Source organism: Zonotrichia albicollis, chromosome 4, assembly GCF_047830755.1.
Source record: "Zonotrichia albicollis isolate bZonAlb1 chromosome 4, bZonAlb1.hap1, whole genome shotgun sequence".
NCBI classification, from domain to species: domain Eukaryota; kingdom Metazoa; phylum Chordata; class Aves; order Passeriformes; family Passerellidae; genus Zonotrichia; species Zonotrichia albicollis.
The window spans coordinates 14,250,970-14,265,933 of record NC_133822.1 but is presented as its reverse complement, the minus strand read 5'-3'; the positions used below and the strand labels follow the sequence as shown (position 1 = coordinate 14,265,933).

The 14,964-nt window shown below is 41.8% G+C and overlaps 1 protein-coding gene across 8 annotated transcripts in view; it reads left to right on the top strand.

Annotated features, from left to right (window-relative positions):
- The window catches only part of SRPK2 (SRSF protein kinase 2), a 129,702-nt gene that overhangs the window by 108,083 nt on the left and 6,655 nt on the right, over positions 1–14,964 (top strand). For 4 of the 8 annotated variants that reach the window (XM_074538856.1, XM_074538851.1, XM_074538858.1 and 1 more), the window contains 5 exons: positions 2,194–2,294; positions 2,381–2,488; positions 12,349–12,418; positions 13,127–13,219; positions 13,649–13,741. In XM_074538856.1, coding sequence (XP_074394957.1) covers positions 2,194–2,294; positions 2,381–2,488; positions 12,349–12,418; positions 13,127–13,219; positions 13,649–13,741 — 465 coding nt within the window. Of the gene's footprint in view, positions 1–2,193; positions 2,295–2,380; positions 2,489–12,348; positions 12,435–13,126; positions 13,220–13,648; positions 13,742–14,964 lie in introns of all 8 variants that reach the window. The other 4 variants (XR_012579906.1, XM_074538853.1, XM_074538852.1 and 1 more) reach the window with 4 other exon arrangements.

The following is a 14,964-nucleotide window of genomic DNA, read 5'->3' as shown; positions in this document are numbered from 1 at the left end:
TAATAACATTGAATATAACAGTAATAAAACAGGTGAAGAAAGAAAGAAAGAAGCATACAGGAGTTAGAGGCTATTTAATATTTTTAAATGGTGCTACATAATTTTTCATCATATCTTTATTCTCCTTTTTGTGTACTAAAGTAGACTTTCATTTGTTCCTCTTTCTCTAGGCATTGCTATGCATTGTTAAGTGGCATGGTCTCATCTTAATTTTTTTGGGATTCTTGCTTTATTTGGTGTACAAACCAGTGTGTGTTTAGTGGGTGAGCAGTTTGTTTTTCTCAAGTTTTCACTGCGTGACCAAATGCCCTGAAGATAGATCTCTAATTTCCTCACGACTCTCCTCCTCCTCTCTCCAGTGTTTGAATGTTTGCTGAGTACATTGTCATGCAGAGATTGTGAGAATTAAGGTGATATTTCCTAGTTTTTGTGGAACTAGGACACAGAAGTGTTCACTAATTTTGTTCAAAGGTTAAACTTATTTGGATGCTTTTTTGTGAGTATTTTCTAGAAAATGCACTTACTCTGCCTTCACTTTCAGTTGTAAATGATCTGTGTTTGTCAAATACAGAATCCAAGAAGAGACAGGATTTAAGCATCACAACTTTTTAGGAAAACACAAAAGTGTTGGCACTTCCCTATTGCCAGCTCAGGTCCCTCTCTTAGGAAGAGGTTGAAGAAAGCTGTTGCATAATGTCATATTCAGATGTCTTAGTCATGGGGCTTTTTCCCCCCCTTCATTTGACTTTATTTACTGCACTCCTTCAACAACACGTGTGGGAAGGGTTTATCCAGCATTGTCTTTTTTTTTTTTTTTTTTTTTTTTTTTTTGCAAAGACTACTGAACTGAGAAAGGTCCTGTTGTGTCTTCAGTAGTGCATGTGATTGTGTTAAAAATATTGCACTGTACTATGCAGCGTGTTTTTAAGGGAAGACTTTAGTATTAAGCTTACTAGTCTTACTAGTTCCTGTCTTTTGAGTGTTTTACTTCTTTCCTTATGTTGATGCTTTTTATAAACTTGAGTCTTGGACTCCATTCCAGCTTTTTTAGAGGGCTGTTTTTTGTGGTCACTGCCCCCTCTGCCTTTTGCTGTTTCTGTATTTTCATTCCCTCTCTGCTCTCGTGGGCCCTGCCTCTTTCTTTTCTGGTTGGCTGAAATTCAGTGCTCTGATGACCCATTCAGGCTTCCTGTGCCAGCAGTTGAAGATCTCCATCTGATTTCAGTCACTCCTAATTCTCCATTAGACATCCAGCATTTTTGTCCTTGCCCCATGTCTGGTGTATTTTCCTCTTCCAAGGCTTTCACCTGTTTATCAGGTCACTGCAGCCACAAGTGCTCCTTGGGTCTGGTACCTCTTTCTTATCTTACCTTCAGTTTCCAATTTACACCTTGCAGCTTTGGGGCAAGGAAACAGAGACCAGTCTGTGCTTCCCTGCGGTGTGTGAGACCTGCTTCTGTCTTCTGCCTTCATCTGCTTTCTTCCCAGTTTAGGAACTGGCAGGTGGAATGTCAAAACAGAGAAAAGCAGCACCTCTGCCGGGGGTGTTAAGGTTTCAGTGTCCCAAGAGCCTCAAAAGATTGCAAGATCAAAGTTCTGCCTTTTTAGTCTGGATCATAATTGATGCAAATAGGACCTTCAGTGAACTTTTAAATGCTGAATTATTTGTGAAAAGGATGACAGCCCTCTAGGCTCTCAAATTAGCCAGGTTTTGGTGAGTCCTTTACACCTTGGGATAGGTTAAAAAAAAAAAAAAAAGGAAGAATTCAGCCAGATTTTTACTGTAGCCAGGCATGGAAGTGCAGGATTTATTTTCTCAACCAAACTGTTCCAAGAACATATCTTTCATGTGTGTAGTGGGTGAGTTCTTGGAGTCTGAGTTTTCACATTTTCTGTCTGAATCTGTTCCTGGAAACATGCACTGGTTTTGCTTAGAAGCTCCTCTGGTTATTGTAGTAAGAGTCATTTGGCAGCTAAAAAATGCAAAAAATTTGCACTTGAAATGTATAAGGATATTTAGAAATCAGGGGAAGAAATCCTATTTATGTTGCTTAAATTTCTTGTAACATTCAGCAAATTATTTTCATGTATTCAGTGTATGATAACACTGAACAAAGTGTCAAGGCAAAACTGCTTAGAGATAATGAATAGTGGGCTTAACATTCTAACTGTTCTGCATTTTGCTTGTGTTAGCAAAAACTCGTGCTGCTGACTTACTGGTGAATCCCCTGGACCCAAGGAATGCAGATAAAATTAGAGTTAAAATTGCTGACCTGGGGAATGCCTGCTGGGTGGTAAGTGTAACTACATCATGTTCACTATTTAGCACAGGTCTTTTTATAGTGCTTTTTTCCCATTAATGTGGTTCTTTCTATTTTAGCACAAACACTTCACAGAAGACATCCAGACAAGACAGTACAGATCCATAGAGGTTTTAATAGGAGCAGGTTACAGTACACCTGCTGATATCTGGAGTACAGCATGTATGGTAAGAACAATGCAATGTGTATTTTACAAGAGTGAAGCTCCTGAAACAGTTGTTTATTTAGTGAGGAAGCCTGATGGGGATGTTTTTGATGTTTTGATACAAATACATTATCATAAATGATGCTGTATCAGATAGCTGCTGATGATTTCTTCCCTTTCTCTCAATTTCTCAAGCCTTCTTAATCAAAAGGAAATATTTTGGAGAGCACATCTAATTTTCATGTGATGCATTTTAAACTTGTAGCCAGAAACATGCAAGTTTAGGGAAAAAATCTGTGTCTATTCTGAATGACAAAATGTAACTGACAAAGTACAACTGTTTGTTTCATTCCAATCTTAGAACCTGGGCTACTGTTAGCTGTGATTTTATTCCCTTTTCTTGTGTGAAGTAGCAAAATAGGGAAATACTTTAAATTGGTGCCAAGTGCAGTGAAAACATGGATTGGATTAGGCTTGCCTCTAAACTTTCAAGAGTAGGAATTCAGTTTATTGGCATAAAATATGTGGTAACATTCTGTGGAATTAGTTTTAACACAACTGAAATTACAGCTTTTGAAAAGTCTTTACAGAACAGAAAAAATGAAAACTTGATCATGCAGCTTTTTGAAACACCCTAATAACTCTTTGAGGATGAACACACTGCATCCTCTCATTTAAGATAGTATGTATATCCAAAAAAACAAATTTAGAAATACCTTTGCCTATTTTAAAAGTAAAATCTTAATAAAATCTTTATATTTTACAAATACATGTCTGATAAGAGTAAGTGTGTGAGGAGGAGGAGGAGAAGATTCATACTAGACACAGTTTGCATGTGTGGGTGATGAGAAGAATTACACAGCTCGGAGGGAGAGGAGGAGGAGGAGGATTGAAAGGAACATAAAATCCTACAGATATTATAGTTCAGCAAGCCATGTATTGGAACTAGCTAACCCATAAGTGAAATTAAAGTATGTCTGCTCTGGAGTTTAATACTAGCTTTTTCTTTAGTACACAGCAAACCCATCCATTTCCAAAATTTACAAAATGGAGAATTTTTCTATTACATTGAAAACAAAGCATTAAAATATTCCTCAGTTTGTTCTTTAATTCCTTAAGTTATTCTTCTCTTAACTAACTACAGAGTCATTATAGAGACTTTGTTCTTTTACCTAGTAGTTTGTAAACCTCAGTTGAACTTGATAACCTTTTATAAACCTCAGTTGAACTTGATAACCTTTTATTTTATTGGACACCCTGCATTCATCTTGAAGTTGTACCTGTCACTGCTAATTTTACAGTCTTATAAAGTCTTTTAGTCTTGGAGCTAAAGGCACATAAAGCAGGCTGAGGTCTACCTAGAACTGTGTTTAAAGACAGAGGGGTACTAAATAGCAATATCACATCTATGGAATGTAATATTCTTGCAATACTTGGGGTTTGCCAGCCTATTACAACTTCTCCTCTGTGTTATGTAAGTGTTCCTGCTTGCTTCAAACTCAGGGAAAGAAAAAGGCCTAAAGCATCACTGCCACTGGAGGTACCTTAACTCAGATTCACAATTATGTATGAAATTTCATTATTTTAAAGAGAAAAATGTAGTTCTGCTTTTTTTTGTTATGTAAGCCTTGCAGGTAGTAAAGCATTTCAGGCAGAAGTGCTGTAATTCTGTCTTCTGTCACAGTCTTTAGGTTTTTGCCCTTAAGAAATGCAGTAGAAATTTTGTAACATTACAGCACTTACATACAATTGTTGAATATAATTGTCATCATGGTATAGTTGTGTAAAAAATAGAGAGCAGCCTCTCAAGCTCACAGAAAAAAATCATCATTTAAAAACCCCTAGAATGTGTTTGCATTGCTGTGTGGCTGAGAAAATGGGTCAGAACATTGGGGATGCTGATCCTGTATCAGATGGAAAACAGCTCTGAGGTAGGGATTGCCTTGGAGGCCTTAATACCTCTTCCTGCAGAGGACTTGTAATAGAGATTAACAGCCAGGAAAGCATTCCTGATGTGGAACTTCAAAATCCCAAATTTATTTAGGCTGTCTTTGGAAATTATAATGTGAACCTCTCCAATCCCTAAGGCAGTCAAGGACTGTGAAGTGCCAAAGTGTTTTAGTGCCTCTACTTGGCTTTCTCAAGGTTGGTTTCCTTGTTGTACTTAGATTTGATTCAGAAAATGCCCTTCTAGATTATCTTGCTCTTGCTTCATATTTAATTCCCTCTGTTCCATGTTTACTGTGTTTGCAAAGGGATTGTCTGCTGGAGCAGGGGGTGCTTATTTTCAGCCAAAATACAGCTTAGATACCCTGTTAGCCTTGATGTCCAGGACTCCCAAAGGAGAGCAGAGGCAACTCTGCTAGTACAAGTCCTGAGTCATTAGGGACATTTTGGAAGCAGTACTGTGTAAAATGAGTGGTCCAGCAGTATTGCCATTACTTTTCCTTGGCAAGTTTCCATCCATCCATACTTTACCTAATGTGACAGCACCAAGCACACATGAACACTGCTTAACTGGCAAAGTAGATTTTCTCCATGTATTTTGTGTCCACTAGTGTGTCAGATATTCTAGCTCATATCTCCATTTAAAAAATGGCAAAAAAGGACCTTTCTTGGAACTTAGTGTTTGTAGGGTTTCTGTGTCACAGATTTATGTGCATATAAAACTCACAAATCTTTGTGTCCTGGATTATATGAAGGATGACTTGGAATGCTTGGTACCAGGATTCACCTGGAGTCTTAACTTGGTCTTGTACTTTATAGATCTCCATTTGAGCCTAAAGTTTTCACTGCATTTTCCTTGCTAATGAAATAATCTTGCTCACCGAGGGTAGCACTGACCATGAGTGGCCCAGCTGCTGGTTCTTGTATTGGCTTGTATTTATGGCATAAAGTGTGTTAAGCACAGAAGATTGTGTTTTATCTCAGCAGCAGTAAAATGTCTTTTTCCATCATACCATTTGCCAGTCCATTTTACACAGCCTTTAATAATAAGGATGAAGGTGAAGTTTTTAAACAAGACCTCTGATAATCAGGCCCTGAGCATGCAAAGCATCTGTGTTCTGTGTGCACAGCAACTTCCAGAATATTCTATTATGAATCTTCTGGGACATGGTACATTGTGTCTGAATGGAGAGCATTCCTTACCTGGCCTCAGTCAGTTTGGGATGGCTTTGTCTAGCCAGGAGTGTGATGGTTTTGATGCAGCTTCCAGGAAAGAAAAGTCCTGTTTTATTTGTATTGATTTTAGTATGGGACTAGCCAGTTTCTGGTCAGGGTTACCTGTGCTGGGAGTGTTTGTAATCAGAGCCATGTAAGGGCTCTACCCAAACAGCAAAACAGGGCAAGATAACTCAGGGCTAATGATCTTGCAGTGCTGTTTCTTTGGTGTTATATCAGTGAATAAGTGGCATTGTAAGCCACCAGCCTGTGAGCTGAATCTTCTAATTTTAGATACTTTGGCATGCCCCAGTTCTTGTGCCCCAAACTTCTCTTAATCAGGTTTAAAGGATGAGTGTGAATATCTTCAGACCAGTACCAGTCCTCTGCTCAGGTAATATAAGTTGCAGAGTTGCTCAGGCAAAAACAAAGGAAGGAAGGGAAGAAAGAGGATGATGCATATCTTTGGAGGCTTATAATCAGTGCAGAGCATGCATGAAGTGCTGTGAAGGAGGTTGGATGTCAGTGGGCTTTTCCAGACCTTGGTGGAGTTGTTTGCTTGCTCAGTGCTTGGCAAAGAATTCCACAAAGTGTAACTTATATTTTGTCTCTAGACTTTGGTGATCTTGGTTGGAATGATTGTTGCTGTCATTTGCTGGACACACATAAGTTTGGTTAAGGAAATTGTACACTGCCCTTTTATTTTTCTTTTAACATTGTGGCCTGTTTATGTGGAACTGTCAGCTGCTCTCATGGAGAGCTACACACTGGGAATCTCTCCACATTTACTAAATTCTAGAAGATGTTCTCTTCCTGTACTAAGCCCTATTAAATTCTGCCAGCAGGGAGGTGCATCTCTCATTTTCACCCAAAAAAGGGGAATAGATTTGGAGGCAGCAGTACCTTTGACAGGATTGAAAACATCCTTGATGATTTAGTTGTATTGGTTTAAATTTCCACATTAGCAGTATTGAGCGGGTTGCTTTCTTTAGAGCAGCAACTGAACAGACTCTGAGTGATTTAGCATTTCCTAAATCCCAGAAAACACAGAACACAGTACTCCACTGCTGCTGCCAAGAAATCCTGGCAAGATAAGGGAGCTAGTACTGGCAGACAGCCTCCTTTTGTATTGCTTCTGGAAATGACTGCAAGCACCATCTATCCACTGCTTTTCCTTGTTCCAGTCTCCTTGCACTGGGGACAGGAAAAGCACCTGAAGTGATGAATCTCATCATCTGACTTTTGCTCATTACCTTTGGTTTGAGCTGCTGGCAAGAGGTGACTGTGTCACAGGCTGGGACGTGAACAAGGCTTTTTAAGTTTTTAACACTTTTCTGAGGTATTTTTGGTGGAGGGTTGTGATTCCTGCAATATCCTCTCTTTGTAATAAGAACTAGCAAACAGATGACAGCCATAGATCAGCAGGAAGTCAGAGAAGGTGAAAATTGTACTTGGTATTTTATCTACCCAAAGAGAAGACAGATGATGAAAGAAAACACTACAAGGTGTGATGGAAAGGGGACAGACACAGAGCTTTCAAAACAAAGGATGTGCTACTACAAAAAAAAGCAAGTTTACAGCACTGGGGTTTATTCATGGCCGTTTCTGTTTGTGTGAGAGAACTCAGGAACAGAATGGAGGAGAATGAACAGGATATCCTAAGTTATGTTAAAATTAAACCTACATGTAAGTGCTTGTGGGTGCCTTGCAGACTTGTGCCCCCAGTTTATTTCTTTGTGTGCTGTTCTCCAGTGTGGGGTGGAGAGGGAGCTGTCCTTAACTACTCTTCACTGTTGTAAGCAGGGAAGAAATGATCATGTCTCCATGGGATCACGAGTATCATCATGTCAGTACGTGTGAGTGGCACATACCAAAGGTGTGATGACAAGCTTCAGTCTGCACAGAAGCAGTATTTTGAGGAAAAATTGAAAATCAGAAATGTGGTTTCGAGGGGAGAAAAAGCTGAAGTTGCTATGCACGTATTTTTCAGTAGGCAGATCCAGTACAGAATGCTGTTATTACTCGCTGTGCACCCTTCCTGAAGGTGGTGGGTGGACAACCTGAAACACTCAAAACAAAATGATTTCCCAGAGGAGCTGACTTTCCAAAACAGCCACTCAGCATGCATGATTCCAAGACTGGAGTACAGCAAATAAAATGACCTTGTTTCCTTTCCAAGCATCCCATGCAAGTCTCTGGTTGGTATATTTGGCCTTCCTTACAAGCACTAACCATGCAAAATGCCTTTCAGACTCTTCCCCTTGCCTCGCCCTTCAGGGGGAGATGTCCATGGGAGAACAAGCTGTCAGCTGGTGTGTGTATCTCAGAAATCTTTCTAATCTTTCTGTGCTCCCACCAACCTGTGGAACAGTGTTCTTAAAACCAAGCCTGCTTTTGAAGCAGTTACAGTCTTCACATTCACATCTCTTCATTTCAGCTGGGTAGGAGAAGCTCTGGCCAAGAGCTGCATCTCATCTGTCAAAATAATAATTCTGGCCTATAGCTTGTTGTTCTTTTTCAGCTGGGACTTCAGTTCAGGGAGGCTGATGCAGTCCAAGTGAATTGTTCTTCCAGTCCTCTCCCAGAGAGCTTTCCCTAGGCATGCATCCATGTTTCAATCAGCAGATTGAGTGCACAGCTGTCACACAGTGAAAATGGAGCTATTTCCAATTGTGTGTTTAGATGTGGCTCCATTATGTAGTGATGGCACCAGTTCTGTGCTGTGCTGGGTTCACATACATAGAGCCTCTTCAGAGCCTATCAAACAGCAGTGTAACCATTTCTGTGAAAGGTTCACCATCTGCAGATGGAGAAAAGCAGTCTGGACTGGTTTTCTGTGAGAACCTTAGGAAAGTGGTAAGTAGAAATTGCCAGAACACTCAGTAAAGATGGATGTTGTCTTGGGCTTCTGTGCCATATGTTGAGTGTGATGTAGCTAATTTTTTATCTCCATATAATAAATGAAATGCTGACTTGTCTTGAGGTAAATGTCAACATTAAGTTAAAAAATCATGGTATTTTAGAGTTGGAATTTCTGTCAAGAAACTTGTTTTTAGAACTTATTACTTTCAAAGGGAAAATAAGTAAATATAGTTAGTCTGTATTTGTAGCATCCTGGAAATTTGTCGCAGACATCCTATATGGAACATCCTTTCCTTAGGATTTTTCCTCCTGAGAAGCTGAGAGGCCTCAGGAACAAAATGTAGACAATGGTTATCTGCTGCTGTGGAATGCAACAGGTGCATCTGTGATTGGGCCATGTGGTTGTTTCTAACTAATGGCCAATCACAGCTGGCTCAGACTCTCTGTCTGAGACAGAAGCCTTTGTTATCATTCCTTTCTATTCTTAGCTAGTCTTCTGATGAGATCCTTTTCTTCTTTTAGTATAGTTTTAATGTGATATATATAATAAAATAATAAATCAAGCCTTCTGAAACATGGAGTCATATCCTCATCTCTTCCCTCATCCAAGAACCCCTGTGAACACTGTCACAGAAATTATAGACAAATTTAGGTTTAAAGTGATCTCTGGTATCTGCCTCCTTCTTGAACAAGGGTTGTTGTCCAAGCTAGATGAGGTCACTCAGTGCCATGTCCAGGTGAGGGGTGCATACCTCAGGATGTACCTGTACCAGTGGCATTTCCTCAGCCTTTCTGAGCAGCCTGTCCCAGCACTCAGGCAGTCTCACCAAAGAATTTTTTCCTGTGTTTGATTGGAATTTCCCATCTTGCTCCCTGTGTTGTCCTTTCACTGGGGAGAGTGTAACTTTCTTTTCTGCACTGTTGCCTTCAGGCATTGGAGTGCAGCAATTAAATCCCTTCTCCCCCGTGAGCAGACCCAACCCTGCCAGCCTCCCCTCCTGCTCCTCTGCTCAGCCCCTGTAATGCCTCAGCTCCTCCCTGCCCTCTCCCCACTTGGACAGGGTCACTGGCTCACTGGTGGCCCCAGACTGGTCAGGGCTGGGCAGAGCAGACCCGTGGTCACTGTGCTGCCCTTGGGGCCTCCTTGAGTCATCACAGAGTGTCAGTGGCCTCCCTTGTGGGGTCTGGGGGCTGTCTGTGTCTGCAGATGGGTGTCAAGTGTGGGTGAGTGCTGAGGATGCCCAGAGCAGCAGTGGTGGCACAGCCAGAGCTGTGGCTCTTCCATGGCTCCCACTCCATCCCAGCCTGGGCTTTCCAGGGCACCACCCCTTTGGAGAGTGCTTTAAAGAGCAGAAAAACTGATACAATCCAGAGATGGGATTGTCCTTCTTACAGCTATTCATGTGTTTATTAATGTATCTCTAGCACTGATTCTTTATGACAAAAACCTTGGTCTGGTTTTATTCTTTTTTATATGAAGACAAATTAATTTCATTTATCTTGCCCAGTGTAGCCAGTCTGTCCTGAAAGTAGCTGGGAACATATTAGCAGGTGCCACAGATAAACCTGTGAGACATTGTCTTCCATGGGTCCTAAGAACCATCATTGCAAACACCACAGCACCTGCCTCTGGGCTGTCCTTGTGTGCATCTGAGTCAGAAGTGGTTTTGTTCTTGGAGTCCTTTAGGGAGAGTCAGAAAATCCAATGTGTGAAGTGCTGTGGCCCCAGCCCATCTTGGGCATGCAGTCAGAGCTGTACAAAAGAAAAAGAGAGACATCATTGTCACTTTCAAGAGCTGTGGTTTTTGTTCAGTGAGAAGATGGTATACAAAAAAAATATCCCAAATATGTGGGAATTTTCAGCTCTTGTGATACACAAACTGATCTGAAATTCAGAGCATCACAGTAGTATGCTTACCTCTTGTGCTTTTTTATAAACAGTTTTCACAGTTTTTCAGTTTAATCTTTTTAGTCCCACACAGACATATCAAGCTATTAATACTTCATTTTATGGACAGAAACTATATTCTTATGTAGTCTACCCCTGTGGCTAAATTCAGCTGCATTTCCATTCTTCTCCAGAGATCTGTGTGTAATAGCAGGGAGTTCCTCAATGTCCTTGGGAATCAGCCCCACTGGTGTGTGCTCTCCTGGGAAAGCTGCTCCAGCTCTCCCTATGAATAAATTCATTGGCATGAGATACAGAGAGGACACTTGGGTCTTCTCTGTCTCACCTCAGGAGAATAACAGTGTTCTCTGTGGTGTGTTCAGAGATATCCCAGTGATCGCTTCTGGCTGCTCTTAACATTTGTTTCAGTTTAGAAACCCGGTATTTTATGAAAGAAATCATTCCAATTGTTTTCAGCTGTACAATGCAAACTGTCAATCCTGAGCTAAGAGTGGAATAAGAAAAGTAGTGAATGACTGTTTATCAGTGGTAGTAACTTTAGAAGGCCTGTTCATAGGATCAGCAGAAATGTCAACAAGGGGTGTTCTTGCTTTTCTTGGCTGCCATGTGTGATTGCAATGAGTTATGTTGGCTGTAGCCCACTTGGATGACACTGCAGTTCACAGCTTGAAGAAGCCAAATGCTCATAAATAGGCTAAATTTACAGGTGATTTAACAACTCCAGTTTGTAAACTGGAACAGAAAAGTGCCTATTTTCAGGAGACAAGTATTTTGTAGTAAATGTTCTAATGGAGTGGAATCCCATCCTAGAATTGTGCTCGGAAGCTCTTCCTGATTTTTGGAATGCTTTTCTGGATCAGTTTTTTTCCCATGTCTTGGACATGGAAAATAGTTTGATGTTTAAACCACCTGGAAGGAATTAGATTCCTGTGGCTGCTTGGGCAATTGGTGAGCCAGAGCTGAAGGAGACTAGTTTAACAAATTAGACCAGATGAATCCATGTCTGACACAAGTAGGGGCTCTCATAGGTGCTTCAGAGCTTTGCAACTTTTCATATTCATTACACCCATACAGAGAAAGTTCAAATTGACCCTCACCTAACACAGGGCTAGCATCCCTGCCTGCCCTGAGGGGATCTGATGTCCTGGTGTCTGTTCTGGATTCCCCATCGGTATCTATCTTGCCATTTATTCCCACCACTGAAGTATTTCAAAAAACTCTTTCAGATTTAGAGTAATCCAAGAAGCTAAGTCAAGTGATTAATTATAGACATGAATGGATTTTTTTTTTTTGCTAATTTCAAGTGATTAGTTATAGTCATAAATGGATTTTATTTGTGATTCAGACTTTTTTAGTTCAGCCTCCAACATGCAACATGACAGGTGAATACCCTTCAGATATATGTGTAGCTCTTATTATATATATTATATTGTATTATTTATATATATTATTATTATATTTTGAAATGCCTGATGTGTTCAGGTGGCTGACACAAGCACCACCCTGCACACGAGTGGGTGAGGCTGTGTTTAAGGCTGGCTCAGAGCAGCACTGCCAGACCCTGGGGAGCTGCTCTGAGCGTGGCAGCACTGCCAGGGCTCCCGGGGCTGCAGGGAGGGGCAGCACTCCAGCCCTGTGTGTGATTCCTTCCTTCATCCCACCTGCAAGGGCAGAGTGCCTGGGGATGGGCAGGCTCCAGCCCCAGCCCCACAGAGGGCTGGATGTGGGGCTGGACGTGGGGCTCTGTGCAGAGCCTGGGTTTGTGCTGCTGCTGCTGCTCTGCAGGAATGGTGTCCCCAGGTAAGTGGCTGCTCCTGAGTCTCAGATCAGTCACAGGCTGGAGCTGAGTGTGGATTGCTGTGGTTTCTGAGGGAGCTGTGATGTTGTGCTGACACCTCTCGATGGAAGGCGTTATTTCTGCAGCCCTGACTGTGTCTGTTGCGTTGTAGGCGTTTGAGCTGGCGACTGGAGATTACTTGTTTGAGCCACACTCTGGTGAAGACTATTCCAGGGATGAAGGTATGACTCTTTTGAGGTATTGTAAGAGTTTCTTTGTATTTTCATACACCTCTTAAATTTCCAGTGAGCTTACAGTGGGGTTTTTGTATTTGAGTAGAACTGTTCATACACGTTGTTTTCAGAGTATAAACATGATTTTTTTTCTTTTTAGTTTTAAGTTCCACCACTAGCAGTGGGTGGACAAAAACTGCCTTCTGCAGATATTCATCTACTTAACAACTGCCTGAAGGAATTAAACTACCCTTCTTGTAAGATTGCATATGTGTGGAAACCTGATTGAAAATAACAACATTTTAGTTTAGAAAAGAAACGACAAATTTGAACTTTATTCTGTTATTCTCTTTACAAGAGTGACACTGGAATAATGTTTACATTGTGTATTTTTATTTGTATTAGGCAATTACTAATTATTTTTTTTAAATCAGAGTTAACTCCTGCTTCCATCTGTATACCTGTCCATTTTCATGCTTGTTTGCTTGTAAATGCTCTTTGCAGTGGTAATGTGGGCATCATTCATTGTTCCTAAATGCTACTAATGATGCCAGAGCTCTGCTGATCCTGGAAACCTCTGCATGGATTTGCTGCAAACATTGTTGATTTGAAACTATTTCTGATTTTTTACTAATTCCAGTTTCTTTCCTCTTCTTTTTTATCCCATCCTTTCCCTGCCCCTTCCACTCCCGTATCCTTTTTTTCTCTCCCTCATAGACCACATAGCACACATCATAGAGCTGCTAGGCAATATCCCAAGGCACTTTGCTCTATCTGGAAAATATTCTCGGGAATTCTTCAATCGCAGAGGTAGTACCTCTTCTTTTTGAAAGGTGCCGTGATGCAGACAGAAGTGGAATTGCTGTGGCCGGTTGCATCATATCCCAGCAAGGAGCATTTCCTGAAATCACACAACAAAATTTTCTATTTTGAAAAGCAAAATTCCTACAAATCTCTGAATTTTTTTTTTTTTACCCAAATGTTCTGAAAAATAACTATTGGTACATTTTAAATTACATGGGAAAATTTGTTTGTGGCAGCTGCCACTCATTGTTTTGAGAAGGAAGTTTTGCTGAAAGCATCCTTCCAAAGTAGCCACTGAGTGAGCAGTGTGCACCTGTGTTTTTTACCAGGATCAATCTATTTCTGTCTGTACCGGGCCAGTGTTAGTGTGTGCATGCAATGTACTGATTAAACTGTTGTATGTTTCTGTTTTGCTGGCAATGTTCTCCAATGCAGACCACATAGCATTGATCATTGAACTGCTGGGAAAAATCCCTCGAAAATACGCTATGTTGGGGAAATATTCCAAGGAGTTTTTCACCAAAAAAGGTAACGGTATTTATGCAACACTAATTTAAAGCATAATACTATCCAGAAGGAGAATATGTTCATTTACGGGTACTGAAGAAATAGATCCATTTAAATGGAGAGCACTTACTAAAGAAGATCTGTGATGTAAACTTGGCTTTCTGGGAAAAGCCCCAATTTGAGGTGTTCATTTCAGAATTTCATTTCAAATTCATTTGGGGATGTACTCAGCAAAGTGTGGATGTTAACAAGTGTCTGTGTGAATCTGTTGTCTAATGTTCCTGTAAGTGTGAGGACTCAAGTGATGCATGGCTTGTAACGTGTTGAAAAATCATCTGCCAGCAGCTTTGGATCCCAGCTAGTGGTGTCCAGCAGGAGCTACTGGTAAGGAAAGAGAGAGGCAGGAAGGGAATACCTGGGCAGTGGGCACTGAGCTGCTGTCACACCCAGGGAGCAGGCAGAGCAGATGGAATTGGCCCAGGCTGCTCTTGAGGGCAGGGTTTGACTCATGGGGGACGTGGTGATGCCCCAGGTTTGTTCCTCCCCTCAGCTGTGAGACAGCCTGTGCTGTGTGGAGGGACAGGCTGTGTCAGGAGCATCCTGGGCTGTCAGCACAGCTGGGAGGGCACTGTGCTGCTGACAGAGCTGGGGATCGCCCTGCCCAGGGCTGCCCAGTGAGGTGTGGCTGTCCAGGGGCTGAGCTGGCAGCTCTGGAGCTCGGGGTTGTGAGGCTGAACACAATCAGTGAGGCTGAACACAATCAGTGATTCAGCCTCCCATGCCCTCCCAGCAGTGACTGCCCCTCCCTCCTGCTCTGTGCTGGATGCTCCTGCTGCAGCAGGGACTGACTCCCTGTGCCTCTGTGTCCTTAAGGAGGCTGCCAGTGGCATTGCAGAGCAGGGCAGGGCAGCAGTGATGATCTGAGAGGGAGCAGCTGCCCTTTGGGGGAGGCTGATGGGCTTTTGAGTGTGGAGTGAGGTTTATGTAATCAGAAAGTCAGTGGATGAGCTGAAGGCAGAGCTGCTGTTTGCCAGCACTCACCGTGTAAGAGCTGGGAGAAAGGCAGTGGAATTTGCAGATGGTGGATTTAAAACAAGTGTTTCCCTGCACAGCAGGCAGTGAGGAGCTTCAGGAGCTGCCTCGGGGGGCAGAGAGGGGGCCTGTGTCAGAGGGCTTCAAACAGTCTCCTGGTAACTGAGGTGTACAAAGTCAGGCCCATGGGTCTGGAAATGTGTCAAGCAGTA